This window comes from Phyllobates terribilis, unplaced genomic scaffold, assembly GCF_046119375.1.
Source record: "Phyllobates terribilis strain yellow unplaced genomic scaffold, ASM4611937v1 Scaffold_11__3_contigs__length_659146591, whole genome shotgun sequence".
NCBI lineage: Eukaryota > Metazoa > Chordata > Amphibia > Anura > Dendrobatidae > Phyllobates > Phyllobates terribilis.
In genome coordinates this window covers 654658060-654672195 of record NW_027362771.1, presented here as the reverse complement: position 1 = coordinate 654672195, position 14136 = coordinate 654658060, and the positions used below count along the sequence as shown (strand labels likewise).

Sequence of the window (14136 nt, the reverse complement as noted above, 5' to 3'; positions counted from 1 at the left end):
TCCACTAGAGGTCAGTAGTGAGCCGGTTCTTCCTCTCTCCTCCACTAGAGGATAGTAGTGAGCCGGATCTTCGTCTCTCTTCCACTAGAGGTCAGTAATGAGCTGGTTCTTCCTCTCTACTCCACTAGAGGTCAGTAATGAGCCGGTTCTTCCTATCTCCTCCACTAGAGGTCAGTAATGAGCCAGTTCTTCCTCTCTCCTTTACTAGAGGACAGTAATGAGCCGGTTCTTCCTCTCTCCTCCACTAGAGGTCAGTAATGAGACAGTTCTTCCTCTCTACTCCACTAGAGGACAGCAATGAGCCGGTTCTTCCTCTCTCCTCCACTAGAGGACAGTAATGAGCCGGTTCTTTCTCTATACTCCACTAGAGGTCAGTAATGAGCCAGTTCTCCCTCTCTCCTTTACCAGCGGTCAGTAGTGAGCCGGTTCATCCTCTCTCCTCCACTAGAGGTCAGTAATGAGCCGGATCTTCCTTCTCTCCTCCACTAGAGGTCAGTAATGAGCCTGTTCTTCCTCTCTCCTCCACTAGAGGACAGTAATCAGCCGGTTCTTCCTCTCTCCACCACTAGAGGTCAGTAATGAGCCAGTTCTTCCTCTCTCCTCCACTAGAGGACAGTAGTGAGCCGTTTCTTCCTCTCTCCTCCACTAGAGGTCAGTAGTGAGCCAGTTCTTCCTCTCTCCTTTACTAGAGGACAGTAATGAGCCGGTTCTTCCTCTCTCCTCCACTAGAGGTTAGTAATGAGCCGGTTCTTCCTCTCTCCTCCACTAGAGGTCAGTAATGAGCCAGTTCTTCCTCTTTCCTTTACTAGAGGACAGTAAAGAGCTGGTTCTTCCTCTCTCCTCCACTAGAGGACAGTAATAAGCCGGTTCTTCCTCTCTCTTCCACTAGAGGGCAGTAGTGAGCCGGTTCATCTTCTCTCCTCCACTAGAGGACAGTAATGCGCCATTTCCTCCTGTCTCCTTTACTAGAGGACAGTAATGAGCCGGTTCTTCCTGTCTCCTCCACTAGAGGACAGTAATGAGCTGGTTCTTCCTCTCTCCTCCACTAGAGGTCAGTAGTGAGCCAGTTCTTTGTCTCCCTCCACGAGAAGACAGTAATAAGCCAGTTATTCCTCTCTCCTCCTTTAGAGGACAGTAATGAGCCGGTTCTTCTACTCTCTTCCACTAGAGGAAAGTAATGAGCCGGTTCTTCCTCTCTCCTCCACTAGAGGTCAGTAATGAGCCGGTTCTTCCTCTCTCCTCCACTAGAGGTCAGTAATGAGCCGGCTCTTCCTCTCTCCTCCACTAGAGCACAGTAATGAGCCGGTTCTTCCTCTCACCTCCACTAGAGGTCAGTATTGAGCGGGTTCTTCCTCTCTCCTCTACTAGAGGACAGTAATGAGCCGGTTCTTCCTCTCTCCTCCACTAGAGGTCAGTAATTTGCCAGTTCTTCCTGTCTCCTCCACTAGAGGACAGTAATGAGCCGGTTATTCCTCTCTCCTCCACTAGAGGACAGTAGTGAGCCGGTTCTTCCTCTCTCCTCCACTAGAGGTCAGTAATGAGCCGTTTCTTCCTCTCTCCTCCACTACAGATCAGTAATGAACCTTTACTTCCTCTCTCCTCCACTAGAGGTCAGTAATAAGCCGGTTCTTCCTCTCTCATCCACTAGAGGTCAGTAATGAGCCAGTTCTTCCTCTCTCCTCAACTAGAGGACACTAATGAGCCGGTTCTTCCTCTCTCCTCCACTAGAGGACAGTAATAAGCCGGTTCTTCCTCTCTCCTCCACTAGAGGTCAGTAATGAGCCAGTTCTTCCTCTCTCCTCCACTAGAGGTCAGTAATGAGCCGGTTCTTCCTCTCTCCTCCACTAGAGGACAGTAATGAGGCGATTCTTCCTCTTTCCTCCACTAGAGGTTATTAATGAGCCGGTTCTTCCTCTCTCCTCCACTAGAGGACAGTAATCAGCCGGTTCTTCCTCTCTCCACCACTAGAGGTCAGTAATGAGCCAGTTCTTCCTCTCTCCTCCACTAGAGGACAGTAGTGAGCCGTTTCTTCCTCTCTCCTCCACTAGAGGTCAGTAGTGAGCCAGTTCTTCCTCTCTCCTTTACTAGAGGACAGTAATGAGCCGGTTCTTCCTCTCTCCTCCACTAGAGGTTAGTAATGAGCCGGTTCTTCCTCTCTCCTCCACTAGAGGTCAGTAATGAGCCAGTTCTTCCTCTTTCCTTTACTAGAGGACAGTAAAGAGCTGGTTCTTCCTCTCTCCTCCACTAGAGGACAGTAATGAGCCGGTTCTTCCTCTCTCTTCCACTAGGGGGCAGTAGTGAGCCGGTTCATCTTCTCTCCTCCACTAGAGGACAGTAATGCGCCATTTCTTCCTGTCTCCTTTACTAGAGGACAGTAATGAGCCGGTTCTTCCTGTCTCCTCCACTAGAGGACAGTAATGAGCTGGTTCTTCCTCTCTCCTCCACTAGAGGTCAGTAGTGAGCCAGTTCTTTCTCTCCCTCCACGAGAAGACAGTAATAAGCCAGTTATTCCTCTCTCCTCCTTTAGAGGACAGTAATGAGCCGGTTCTTCTACTCTCTTCCACTAGAGGAAAGTAATGAGCCGGTTCTTCCTCTCTCCTCCACTAGAGGTCAGTAATGAGCCGGTTCTTCCTCTCTCCTCCACTAGAGGTCAGTAATGAGCCGGCTCTTCCTCTCTCCTCCACTAGAGCACAGTAATGAGCCGGTTCTTCCTCTCACCTCCACTAGAGGTCAGTATTGAGCGGGATCTTCCTCTCTCCTCTACTAGAGGACAGTAATGAGCCGGTTCTTCCTCTCTCCTCCACTAGAGGTCAGTAATTTGCCAGTTCTTCCTGTCTCCTCCACTAGAGGACAGTAATGAGCCGGTTATTCCTCTCTCCTCCACTAGAGGACAGTAGTGAGCCGGTTCTTCCTCTCTCCTCCACTAGAGGTCAGTAATGAGCCGTTTCTTCCTCTCTCCTCCACTACAGATCAGTAATGAACCTTTACTTCCTCTCTCCTCCACTAGAGGTCAGTAATAAGCCGGTTCTTCCTCTCTCATCCACTAGAGGTCAGTAATGAGCCAGTTCTTCCTCTCTCCTCAAATAGAGGACACTAATGAGCCGATTCTTCCTCTCTCCTCCACTAGAGGACAGTAATAAGCCGGTTCTTCCTCTCTCCTCCACTAGAGGTCAGTAATGAGCCAGTTCTTCCTCTCTCCTCCACTAGAGGTCAGTAATGAGCCGGTTCTTCCTCTCTCCTCCACTAGAGGACAGTAATGAGGCGATTCTTCCTCTTTCCTCCACTAGAGGTTATTAATGAGCCGGTTCTTCCTCTCTCCTCCTCTAGAGGACAGTAGTGAGCCGATTCTTCCTCTCTCCTCCACTAGAGGACAGTAATGAGCCAGTTGTTCTTCCTCTCTCCTCCACTGGAGGTCAGTAATGGGCCGGTCCTTCCTCTCTCCTCCAATAGATGTCAGTAATGAGCCGGTTCTTCCTCTCTCATCCACTAGAGGACAGTAATGAGTCAGTTCTTCCTCTGTCCTTTACTAGAGGACAGTAATGAGCCAGTTCTTCCTCTCTCTTCCACTAGAGGACAGTAATGAGCCGGTTCTTCCTCTCTCATAAACTAAAGGTCAGTAATGAGGCAGTTCTTCCTCTCTCCTCCACTAGAGGTCAGTCATGAGCCGGTTCTTCCTCTCTCCTCCACTATAGGACAGTAATGAGCCGGTTCTTTCTCTCTCCTCCACTAGAGGACAGTAATGAGCCAGTTCTTCCACTCTCCTCCACTAGAGGTTAGTAATCAGCCGGTTCTTCCTCTCTCCTCCACTAGAGGTCAGTAATGGGCCGGACCATCCTCTCTCCTCCACTAGAGGTCAGGAATGAGCCAGTTCTTCCTCTCTACTCCACTAGAGGTTAGTAATGAGCCGGTTCTTCCTCTCTCCTCCACTAGAGGTCAGTAATGAGCCGGACCATCCTCTCTCCTCCACTAGAGGTCAGTAATGAGCCAGTTCTTCCTCTGTCCTCCACTAGAGGACAGTAATGAGCCGGTTCATCCTCTCTCCTCCACTAGAGGTCAGTAGTGAGCCAGTTCTTCCTCTCTCCTCCACTAGAGGTCAGTAATGAGCCAGTTCTTCCTCTCTCCTCCACTAGAGGACAGTAATGAGCCGGTTCTTCCTCTGTCCTCCACTAAAGGACAGTAGTGAGCCGGTTCTTCCTCTGTCCTCCACTAGAGGACAGTAGTGAGCCGGTTCTTCCTCTCTCCTCCACTAGAGGACAGTAATGAGCCGGTTCTTCCTCTCTCCTCCACTAGAGGACAGTAGTGAGCCGGCTCTTCGTCTCTCCTCCACTAGAGGTCAGTAATGAGCTGGTTCTTCCTCTCTCCTCCACTAGAGGTCAGTAATGAGCCGGTTCTTCCTCTCTCCTTTACTAGAGGACAGTAATGAGCCGGTTCTTCCTCTCTCCTCCACTAGAGGTCAGTAATGAGCCAGTTCTTCCTCTCTCCTTTACTAGAGGACAGTAATGAGCCGGTTCATCCTCTCTCCTCCACTAGAGGTCAGTAATGAGCCAGTTCTTCCTCTCTCCTTTACTAGAGGACAGTAATGAGCCGGTTCTTCCTCTCTCCTCCACTAGAGGTCAGTAATGAGCCAGTTCTTCCTCTCTCCTTTACTAGAGGACAGTAATGAGCCGGTTCTTCCTCTCTCCTCCACTAGAGGTTAGTAATTAGCCGGTTCTTTCTCACTCCTCCACTAGAGGTCAGTAATGAGCCGGTTCTTCCTCTCTCCCCCACTAGAGGACAGTAATGAGCCGGTTCTTCCTCTCTCCTCCACTAGAGGTCAGTAATGAGCCAGTTCTTCCTCTCTCTTCCACTAGAGGTCAGTAATGAGCCAGTTCTTCCTCTCTCCTTTACTAGAGGACAGTAATGAGCCGGTTCTTCTTCTCTGCTCCACTAGAGGTCAGTAATGAGCCAGTTCTTCCTCTCTACTCCACTAGAGGACAGTAATGAGCCGGTTCTTCCTCTCTCCTCCACTAGAGGACAGTAATGAACCGGTTCTTTCTCTCTACGCCACTAGAGGTCAGTAAAGAGCCAGTTCTTCCTCTCTCCTTTACCAGCGGTCAGTAGTGAGCCGGTTCATCCTCTCTCCTCCACTAGAGGTCAGTAATGAGCCGGATCTTCCTTCTCTCCTCCACTAGAGGTCAGTAATGAGCCGGTTCTTCCTCTCTCCTCCACTAGAGGACAGTAATCAGGCGGTTCTTCCTCTCTCCTCCACTAGAGGTCAGTAATGAGCCAGTTCTTCCTCTCTCTTCCACTAGAGGACAGTAGTGAGCCGGTTCTTCCTCTTTCCTCCACTAGAGGTCAGTAATGAGCCGGTTCTTCCTCTCTCCTCCACTAGAGGTCAGTAATGAGCCGGTTCTTCCTCTCTCCTCCACTAGAGGACAGTAATAAGCCGTCTCTTCTTCTCTCCTCCACTAGAGGACAGTAATGAGCCAGTACTTCCTCTCTCCTCCACTAGAGGTCAGTAATGAGCCGGTTCTTCCTCTGTCCTCCACTAGAGGACAGTAATGAGCCAGTTCTTCCTCTCTCCTCCACTAGAGGACAGTAATGAGCCAGTTCTTCCTCTCTCCTCCACTAGAGGACAGTAGTGAGCCGGTTCTTCCTCTCTCCTCCACTAGAGGACAGTAATGAGCCGGTTCTTCCTCTCTCCTCCACTAGAGGACAGTAGTGAGCCGGATCTTCGTCTCTCCTCCACTAGAGTTCAGTAATGAGCTGGTTCTTCCTCTCTCCTCTACTAGAGGACAGTAGTGAGCCGGATCTTCCTCTCTCCTCCACTAGAGGTCAGTAATGAGCTGGTTCTTCCTCTCTCCTCCACTAGAGGACAGTAATGAGCCGGTTCTTCCTCTCTCCTCCACTAGAGGTCAGTAATGAGCCGGTTCTTTCTCTCTCCTCCACTAGAGGTCAGTAATGAGCCGGTACTTCCTCTCTCCTCCACAAGAGGTCAGTAATGAGCCGGTACTTCCTCTCTCCTCCACAAGAGGTCAGTAGTGAGCCAGTTCTTCCTCTCTCCTTTACTAGAGGACAGTAATGAGCCGGTTCTTCCTCTCTCCTCCACTAGAGGTTAGTAATGAGCCGGTTCTTCCTCTCTCCTCCACTAGAGGTCAGTAATGAGCCAGTTATTCCTCTCTCCTCCACTAGAGGACAGTAATGAGCCGGTTCTTCCTCTCTCATAAACTAAAGGTCAGTAATGAGGCAGTTCTTCCTCTCTCCTCCACTAGAGGTCAGTCATGAGCCGGTTCTTCCTCTCTCCTCCACTATAGGACAGTAATGAGCCGGTTCTTTCTCTCTCCTCCACTAGAGGACAGTAATGAGCCAGTTCTTCCACTCTCCTCCACTAGAGGTTAGTAATGAGCCGGTTCTTCCTCTCTCCTCCACTAGAGGTCAGTAATGGGCCGCACCATCCTCTCTCCTCCACTAGAGGTCAGGAATGAGCCAGTTCTTCCTCTCTCCTCCACTAGAGGTTAGTAATGAGCCGGTTCTTCCTCTCTCCTCCACTAGAGGTCAGTAATGAGCCGGACCATCCTCTCTCCTCCACTAGAGGTCAGTAATGAGCCAGTTCTTCCTCTGTCCTCCACTAGAGGACAGTAATGAGCCGGTTCATCCTCTCTCCTCCACTAGAGGTCAGTAGTGAGCCAGTTCTTCCTCTCTCCTTTACTAGAGGACAGTAATGAGCCGGTTCTTCCTCTCTCCTCCACTAGAGGTTAGTAATGAGCCGGTTCTTCCTCTCTCCTCCACTAGAGGTCAGTAATGAGCCAGTTCTTCCTCTCTCCTTTACTAGAGGACAGTAATGATCTGGTTCTTCCTCTCTCCTCCACTAGAGGACAGTAATGAGCCGGTTCTTCCTCTCTCCTTTACTAGAGTACAGTAATGAGCTGGTTCTTCCTCTCTCCTCCACTAGAGGACAGTAATGAGCCGGTTCTTCCTCTCTCCTCCACTAGAGGCCAGTTCTGAGCCGGTTCATCTTCTCTCCTCCACTACAGGACAGTAATGAGCCGATACTTCCACTCTCCTCCACTAGAGGTTAGTAATGAGCAGGTTCTATCGCTCTCCTCCACTAGAGGACAGTAATGAGCCGTTTCTTCCTCTCTCCTCCACTAGAGGACAGTAATGAGCCAGTTCTTCCTCTCTCCTTTACTAGAGGACAGTAATGAGCCGGTTTATCCTCTCTCCTCCACTAGAGGTCAGGAATGAGCCAGTTCTTCCTCTCTCCTTTATTAGAGTACAGTAATGAGCCGGTTCTTCCTCTCTCCTCCACTAGAGGTCAGTAATGAGCCAGTTCTTTCTCTCTCCTTTACTAGAGGACAGTAATGAGCCGGTTCTTCTTCTCTCCTCCACTAGAGGACAGTAATGAGCCGGTTCTTTCTCTCCTCTCCGCTAGAGGTCAGTATTGAGCCAGTTCTTCCTCTCTCCTCCACTAGAGGTTAGTAATGAGCCGGTTCTTTCTCACTCCTCCACTAGAGGTCAGTAATGAGCCGGTTCTTCCTCTCTCCCCCACTAGAGGACAGTAATGAGCCGGTTCTTCCTCTCTCCTCCAATAGATGTCAGTAATGAGCCAGTTCTTCCTCTCTCCTCCACTAGAGGTCAGTAATGAGCCAGTTCTTCCTCTCTCCTTTACTAGAGGTCAGTAATGAGCCAGTTCTTCCTCTCTCCTTTACTAGAGGACAGTAATGAGCCGGTTCTTCCTCTCTCCTCCACTAGAGGTCAGTAATGAGCCGGTACTTCCTCTCTCCTCCACTAGAGGACAGTAATGAGCCGGTTCTTTCTCTCTACTCCACTAGAGGTCAGTAATGAGCCAGTTCTTCCTCTCTTCTTTACCAGCGGTCAGTAGTGAGCCAGTTCATCCTCTCTCCTCCACTAGAGGTCAGTAATGAGCCGGATCTTCCTTCTCTCCTCCACTAGAGGTCAGTAATGAGCCTGTTCTTCCTCTCTCCTCCACTAGAGGTCAGTAATGAGCCGGTTCATCCTCTCTCCTCCACTAGAGGTCAGTAATGAGCCGGTTCTTCCTCTCTCCTCCACTAGAGGACAGTAATGAGCCGGTTCTTCCTCTCTCCTCCACTAGAGGTCAGTAATGAGCCAGTTCTTCCTCTCTCCTCCACTAGAGGACAGTAGTGAGCCGATTCTTCCTCTCTCCTCCACTAGAGGTCAGTAATGAGCCTATTTTTCCTCTCTCCTCCGCTAGAGGTCAGTAATGAGCCGGTTCTTCCTCTCTCCTCCACTAGAGGACAGTAATGAGCCGGTTCTTCCTCTCTCCTCCACTAGAGGACAGTAATGAGCCGGTTCTTCCTCTGTCCTCCACTAAAGGACAGTAGTGAGCCGGTTCTTCCTCTGTCCTCCAGTAGAGGACAGTAGTGAGCCGGTTCTTCCTCTCTCCTCCACTAGAGGACAGTAATGAGCCGGTTCTTCCTCTCTCCTCCACTAGAGGACAGTAGTGAGCCGGCTCTTCGTCTCTCCTCCACTAGAGGTCAGTAATGAGCTGGTTCTTCCTCTCTCCTCCACTAGAGGTCAGTAATGAGCCGGTTCTTCCTCTCTCCTTTACTAGAGGACAGTAATGAGCCGGTTCTTCCTCTCTCCTCCACTAGAGGTCAGTAATGAGCCAGTTCTTCCTCTCTCCTTTACTAGAGGACAGTAATGAGCCGGTTCATCCTCTCTCCTCCACTAGAGGTCAGTAATGAGCCAGTTCTTCCTCTCTCCTTTACTAGAGGACCGTAATGAGCCGGTTGTTCCTCTCTCCTCCACTAGAGGTCAGTAATGAGCCAGTTCTTCCTCTCTCCTTTACTAGAGGACAGTAATGAGCCGGTTCTTCCTCTCTCCTCCACTAGAGGTTAGTAATTAGCCGGTTCTTTCTCACTCCTCCACTAGAGGTCAGTAATGAGCCGGTTCTTCCTCTCTCCCCCACTAGAGGACAGTAATGAGCCGGTTCTTCCTCTCTCCTCCACTAGAGGTCAGTAATGAGCCAGTTCTTCCTCTCTCCTCCACTAGAGGTCAGTAATGAGCCGGTTCATCCTCTCTCTTCCACTAGAGGTCAGTAATGAGCCAGTTCTTCCTCTCTCCTTTACTAGAGGACAGTAATGAGCCGGTTCTTCTTCTCTGCTCCACAAGAGGTCAGTAATGAGCCAGTTCTTCCTCTCTACTCCACTAGAGGACAGTAATGAGCCGGTTCTTCCTTTCTCCTCCACTAGAGGACAGTAATGAACCGGTTCTTTCTCTCTACGCCACTAGAGGTCAGTAATGAGCCAGTTCTTCCTCTCTCCTTTACCAGCGGTCAGTAGTGAGCCGGTTCATCCTCTCTCCTCCACTAGAGGTCAGTAATGAGCCGGATCTTCCTTCTCTCCTCCACTAGAGGTCAGTAATGAGCCGGTTCTTCCTCTCTCCTCCACTAGAGGACAGTAATCAGGCGGTTCTTCCTCTCTCCTCCACTAGAGGTCAGTAATGAGCCAGTTCTTCCTCTCTCTTCCACTAGAGGACAGTAGTGAGCCGGTTCTTCCTCTTTCCTCCACTAGAGGTCAGTAATGAGCTGGTTCTTCCTCTCTCCTCCACTAGAGGTCAGTAATGAGCCGGTTCTTCCTCTCTCCTCCACTAGAGGACAGTAATAAGCCGTCTCTTCTTCTCTCCTCCACTAGAGGACAGTAATGAGCCGGTTCTTCCTCTCTCCTCCACTAGAGGACAGTAGTGAGCCGCTTCTTCCTCTCTCCTCCACTAGAGTACAGTAGTGAGCCGGTTCTTCCTCTCTCCTCCACTAGATGACAGTAATGAGCCGGTTCTTCCTCTCTCCTCCACTAGAGGACAGTAATGAGCCAGTACTTCCTCTCTCCTCCACTAGAGGTCAGTAATGAGCCGGTTCTTCCTCTGTCCTCCACTAGAGGACAGTAATGAGCCAGTTCTTCCTCTCTCCTCCACTAGAGGACAGTAGTGAGCCGGTTCTTCCTCTCTCCTCCACTAGAGGACAGTAATGAGCCGGTTCTTCCTCTCTCCTCCACTAGAGGACAGTAGTGAGCCGGATCTTCGTCTCTCCTCCACTAGAGTTCAGTAATGAGCTGGTTCTTCCTCTCTCCTCTACTAGAGGACAGTAGTGAGCCGGATCTTCCTCTCTCCTCCACTAGAGGTCAGTAATGAGCTGGTTCTTCCTCTCTCCTCCACTAGAGGTCAGTAATGAGCCGGTTCTTTCTCTCTCCTCCACTAGAGGTCAGTAATGAGCCGGTACTTCCTCTCTCCTCCACAAGAGGTCAGTAATGAGCCGGTACTTCCTCTCTCCTCCACAAGAGGTCAGTAATGAGCCGATTCTTCCTCTCTCCTCCACAAGAGGTCAGTAATGAGCCGGTACTTCCTCTCTCCTCCACAAGAGGTCAGTAATTAGCCGGTACTTCCTCTCTCCTCCACAAGAGGTCAGTAATGAGCCGGTTCTTCCTCTCTCCTCCACTAGAGGTCAGTAATGAGCCGGTTCTTCCTCTCTCCTCCACTAGAGGTCAGTAATGAGCCGGTTCTTCCTCTCTCCTTTACTAGAGGTCAGTAATGAGCCGGTTCTTCCTCTCTCCTTTACTAGAGGACAGTAATGAGCCGGTTCTTCCTCTCTCCTCCACTAGAGGTCAGTAATGAGCCGGTTCTTTCTCTCTCCTCCACAAGAGGTCAGTAATGAGCCGGTACTTCCTCTCTCCTCCACAAGAGGTCAGTAATGAGCCGGTTCTTCCACTCTCCTCCACTAGAGGTCATTAATGAGCCGGTTCGTCCTCTCTCCTCCACTACAGAACAGTAGAGAGTCAGTTCTGCTTCTGTCGTCCACCAGGTGGCAGTGATGAGAATGTTAGTCACTCATGTGACAGGGGGCGTGTCTGCTTGTGTTGTCGATGCTGTAGTGTCCAGGATTGGCTGAATTTTACGTCACTGACAGTGCTGTTGATCTTGGACTGTGATTGGTCACATGCTGTCCGTCATTGACGTGCCCTCGCCATATTGTTGGAGTTTCCCGTGACGTGGGCGGCTGTTGTTGGGCAGCTTGTGCTCTAGGGGCGTGTCCTCAGTGTGATGTGGGCGTGGTATAGTGCGGAAGCGGAGGGGGCGGGGCTGTTTATCTGTCTCCGTCAGTCTCAGCTGCAGCCGCCGACATGAAGTTCGTGTATAAGGAGGAGCACGCGTTCGAGAAGCGGCGGTCAGAGGGCGAGAAGATCCGCAAGAAGTACCCGGACCGAGTGCCGGTGAGCGGGGGCGGAGCGAGGGCGGGGCCTCGGGGGTGGGAGGGGGGAAGAGGGACGGGGGCCCCCAGAGAGAGAGGGAGAGAGGGCCCCCCAGAGAGAGGGGGACCGGGCCCCCTAGAGAGAGACAGAGAGGGATGGGGGCCCCCAGAGAGAGATCGAGAGAGGGCCCCCCAGAGAGAGAGACAGAGAGGGATGGGGGCCCCCTAGAGAGAGACAGAAGGAGCACCCTAGAGAGAGACAGAGGGGGCCCCCCAGAGAGAGAGGGCCGGGGCCCCCCAGAGAGAGAGGGCCGGGGCCCCCCAGAGAGAGAGGGCCGGGGTCCCCCAGAGAGAGAGGGCCGGGGCCCCCCAGAGAGAGAGGGCGAGAGGGCCCCCTAGAGAGAGACAGAGAGGGATGGGGCCCCCCAGAGAGAGAGGGCCGGGGCCCCTCAGAGAGACGGAGAGAGAGGGAGAGAGGGCCCCCCAGAGAGAGACAGAGGGGGATGGGGGCCCCCCAGAGAGAGACAGAGGGGGATGGGGGCCCCCCAGAGAGAGAGACAGAGGGGGATGGGGGCCCCCCAGAGAGAGAGACAGAGGGGGATGGGGGCCCCCCAGAGAGAGAGACAGAGGGGGATGGGGGCCCCCCAGAGAGAGACAGAGAGAGGGATGGGGCCCCCCCCAGAGAGAGACAGAGAGAGGGATGGGGGCCCCCCCCCAGAGAGAGACAGAGAGAGGGATGGGGGCCCCCCCCCAGAGAGAGACAGAGAGAGGGATGGGGGCCCCCCCCCAGAGAGAGACAGAGAGAGGGATGGGGGCCCCCCCCAGAGAGAGACAGAGAGAGGGATGGGGGCCCCCCCCCAGAGAGAGACAGAGAGAGGGATGGGGGCCCCCCCCCAGAGAGAGACAGAGAGAGGGATGGGGGCCCCCCCCCAGAGAGAGACAGAGAGAGGGATGGGGGCCCCCCCCCAGAGAGAGACAGAGAGAGGGATGGGGGCCCCCCCCCAGAGAGAGACAGAGAGAGGGATGGGGGCCCCCCCCCAGAGAGAGGGATGGGGGCCCCCCCCCAGAGAGAGGGATGGGGGCCCCCCCCCAGAGAGAGGGATGGGGGCCCCCCCCCAGAGAGAGAGACCGAGAGAGGGCCCCCCAGAGAGAGAGACAGAGAGGGATGGGGGCCCCCCAGAGAGAGAGGGATGGGGGCCCCCCAGAGAGAGAGGGGGATGGGGGCCCCCAGAGAGAGACCGAGAGGGATGGGGGCCCCCAGAGAGAGAGGGCCGGGGCCCCCCAGAGAGAAGGAGAGAGAGGGATGGGCCCCCCCAGAGAGAGGGCGAGAGGGCCCCCTAGAGAGAGACAGAGAGGGATGGGGCCCCCCAGAGAGAGAGGGCCGGGGCCCCTCAGAGAGACGGAGAGAGAGGGAGAGAGGGCCCCCCAGAGAGAGACAGAGGGGGATGGGGGCCCCCCAGAGAGAGACAGAGGGGGATGGGGGCCCCCCAGAGAGAGAGACAGAGGGGGATGGGGGCCCCCCAGAGAGAGAGACAGAGGGGGATGGGGGCCCCCCAGAGAGAGAGACAGAGGGGGATGGGGGCCCCCCAGAGAGAGACAGAGAGAGGGATGGGGGCCCCCCCCAGAGAGAGACAGAGAGAGGGATGGGGGCCCCCCCCCAGAGAGAGACAGAGAGAGGGATGGGGGCCCCCCCCCAGAGAGAGACAGAGAGAGGGATGGGGGCCCCCCCCCAGAGAGAGACAGAGAGAGGGATGGGGGCCCCCCCCCAGAGAGAGACAGAGAGAGGGATGGGGGCCCCCCCCAGAGAGAGACAGAGAGAGGGATGGGGGCCCCCCCCCAGAGAGAGACAGAGAGAGGGATGGGGGCCCCCCCCCAGAGAGAGACAGAGAGAGGGATGGGGGCCCCCCCCCAGAGAGAGACAGAGAGAGGGATGGGGGCCCCCCCCCAGAGAGAGACAGAGAGAGGGATGGGGGCCCCCCCCCAGAGAGAGACAGAGAGAGGGATGGGGGCCCCCCCCCAGAGAGAGGGATGGGGGCCCCCCCCCAGAGAGAGGGATGGGGGCCCCCCCCCAGAGAGAGGGATGGGGGCCCCCCCCCAGAGAGAGAGACCGAGAGAGGGCCCCCCAGAGAGAGAGACAGAGAGGGATGGGGGCCCCCCAGAGAGAGAGGGATGGGGGCCCCCCAGAGAGAGAGGGGGATGGGGGCCCCCAGAGAGAGACCGAGAGGGATGGGGGCCCCCAGAGAGAGAGGGCCGGGGCCCCCCAGAGAGAAGGAGAGAGAGGGATGGGCCCCCCCAGAGAGAGGGAGAGAGGGCCCCCCAGAGACAGGGGGACGGGGCCCCCCATGGAGAGACAGGGGGACGGGGCCCCCCATGGAGAGACAGGGGGACGGGGCCCCCCATGGAGAGACAGGGGGACGGGGCCCCCCATGGAGAGACAGGGGGACGGGGCCCCCCATGGAGAGACAGGGGGACGGGGCCCCCCATGGAGAGACAGGGGGACGGGGCCCCCTAGAGAGAGGGGGATGGGGGCCCCCCAGAGAGAGGGGGATGGGGGCCCCCCAGAGAGAGAGGGATGGGGGCCCCCCAGAGAGAGAGGGATGGGGGCCCCCCAGAGAGAGAGGGATGGGGGCCCCCCAGAGAGAGAGGGATGGGGGCCCCCCAGAGAGAGAGGGATGGGGGCCCCCCAGAGAGAGAGGGATGGGGGCCCCCCAGAGAGAGAGGGATGGGGGCCCCCCAGAGAGAGAGGGATGGGGGCCCCCCAGAGAGAGAGGGATGGGGGCCCCCCAGAGAGAGAGGGATGGGGGCCCCCCAGAGAGAGACAGAGAGGGATGGGGGCCCCCCCAGAGAGAGGGGGACCGGGCCCCCCAGATTGAGACAGGAAGGGATGTGGGCCCCCCCAGAGAGAGGGGGACCGGGCCCCCCAGATTGAGACAGGA

The 14136-nt window shown here is 54.8% G+C and overlaps 1 protein-coding gene across 1 annotated transcript in view; it reads left to right on the top strand.

Moving 5' to 3' along the window:
- Positions 1 to 11041: 11041 nt before the first annotated feature.
- GABARAP (GABA type A receptor-associated protein) overlaps positions 11042 to 14136 on the top strand; it is a 116059-nt gene continuing 112964 nt past the window's right edge. Inside the window, exon 1 of the mRNA XM_073654631.1 lies at positions 11042 to 11222. Within this exon, the coding sequence (XP_073510732.1) occupies positions 11133 to 11222 (90 nt within the window). The 5' untranslated portion in view covers positions 11042 to 11132. The remainder of the gene's footprint in view (positions 11223 to 14136) is intronic.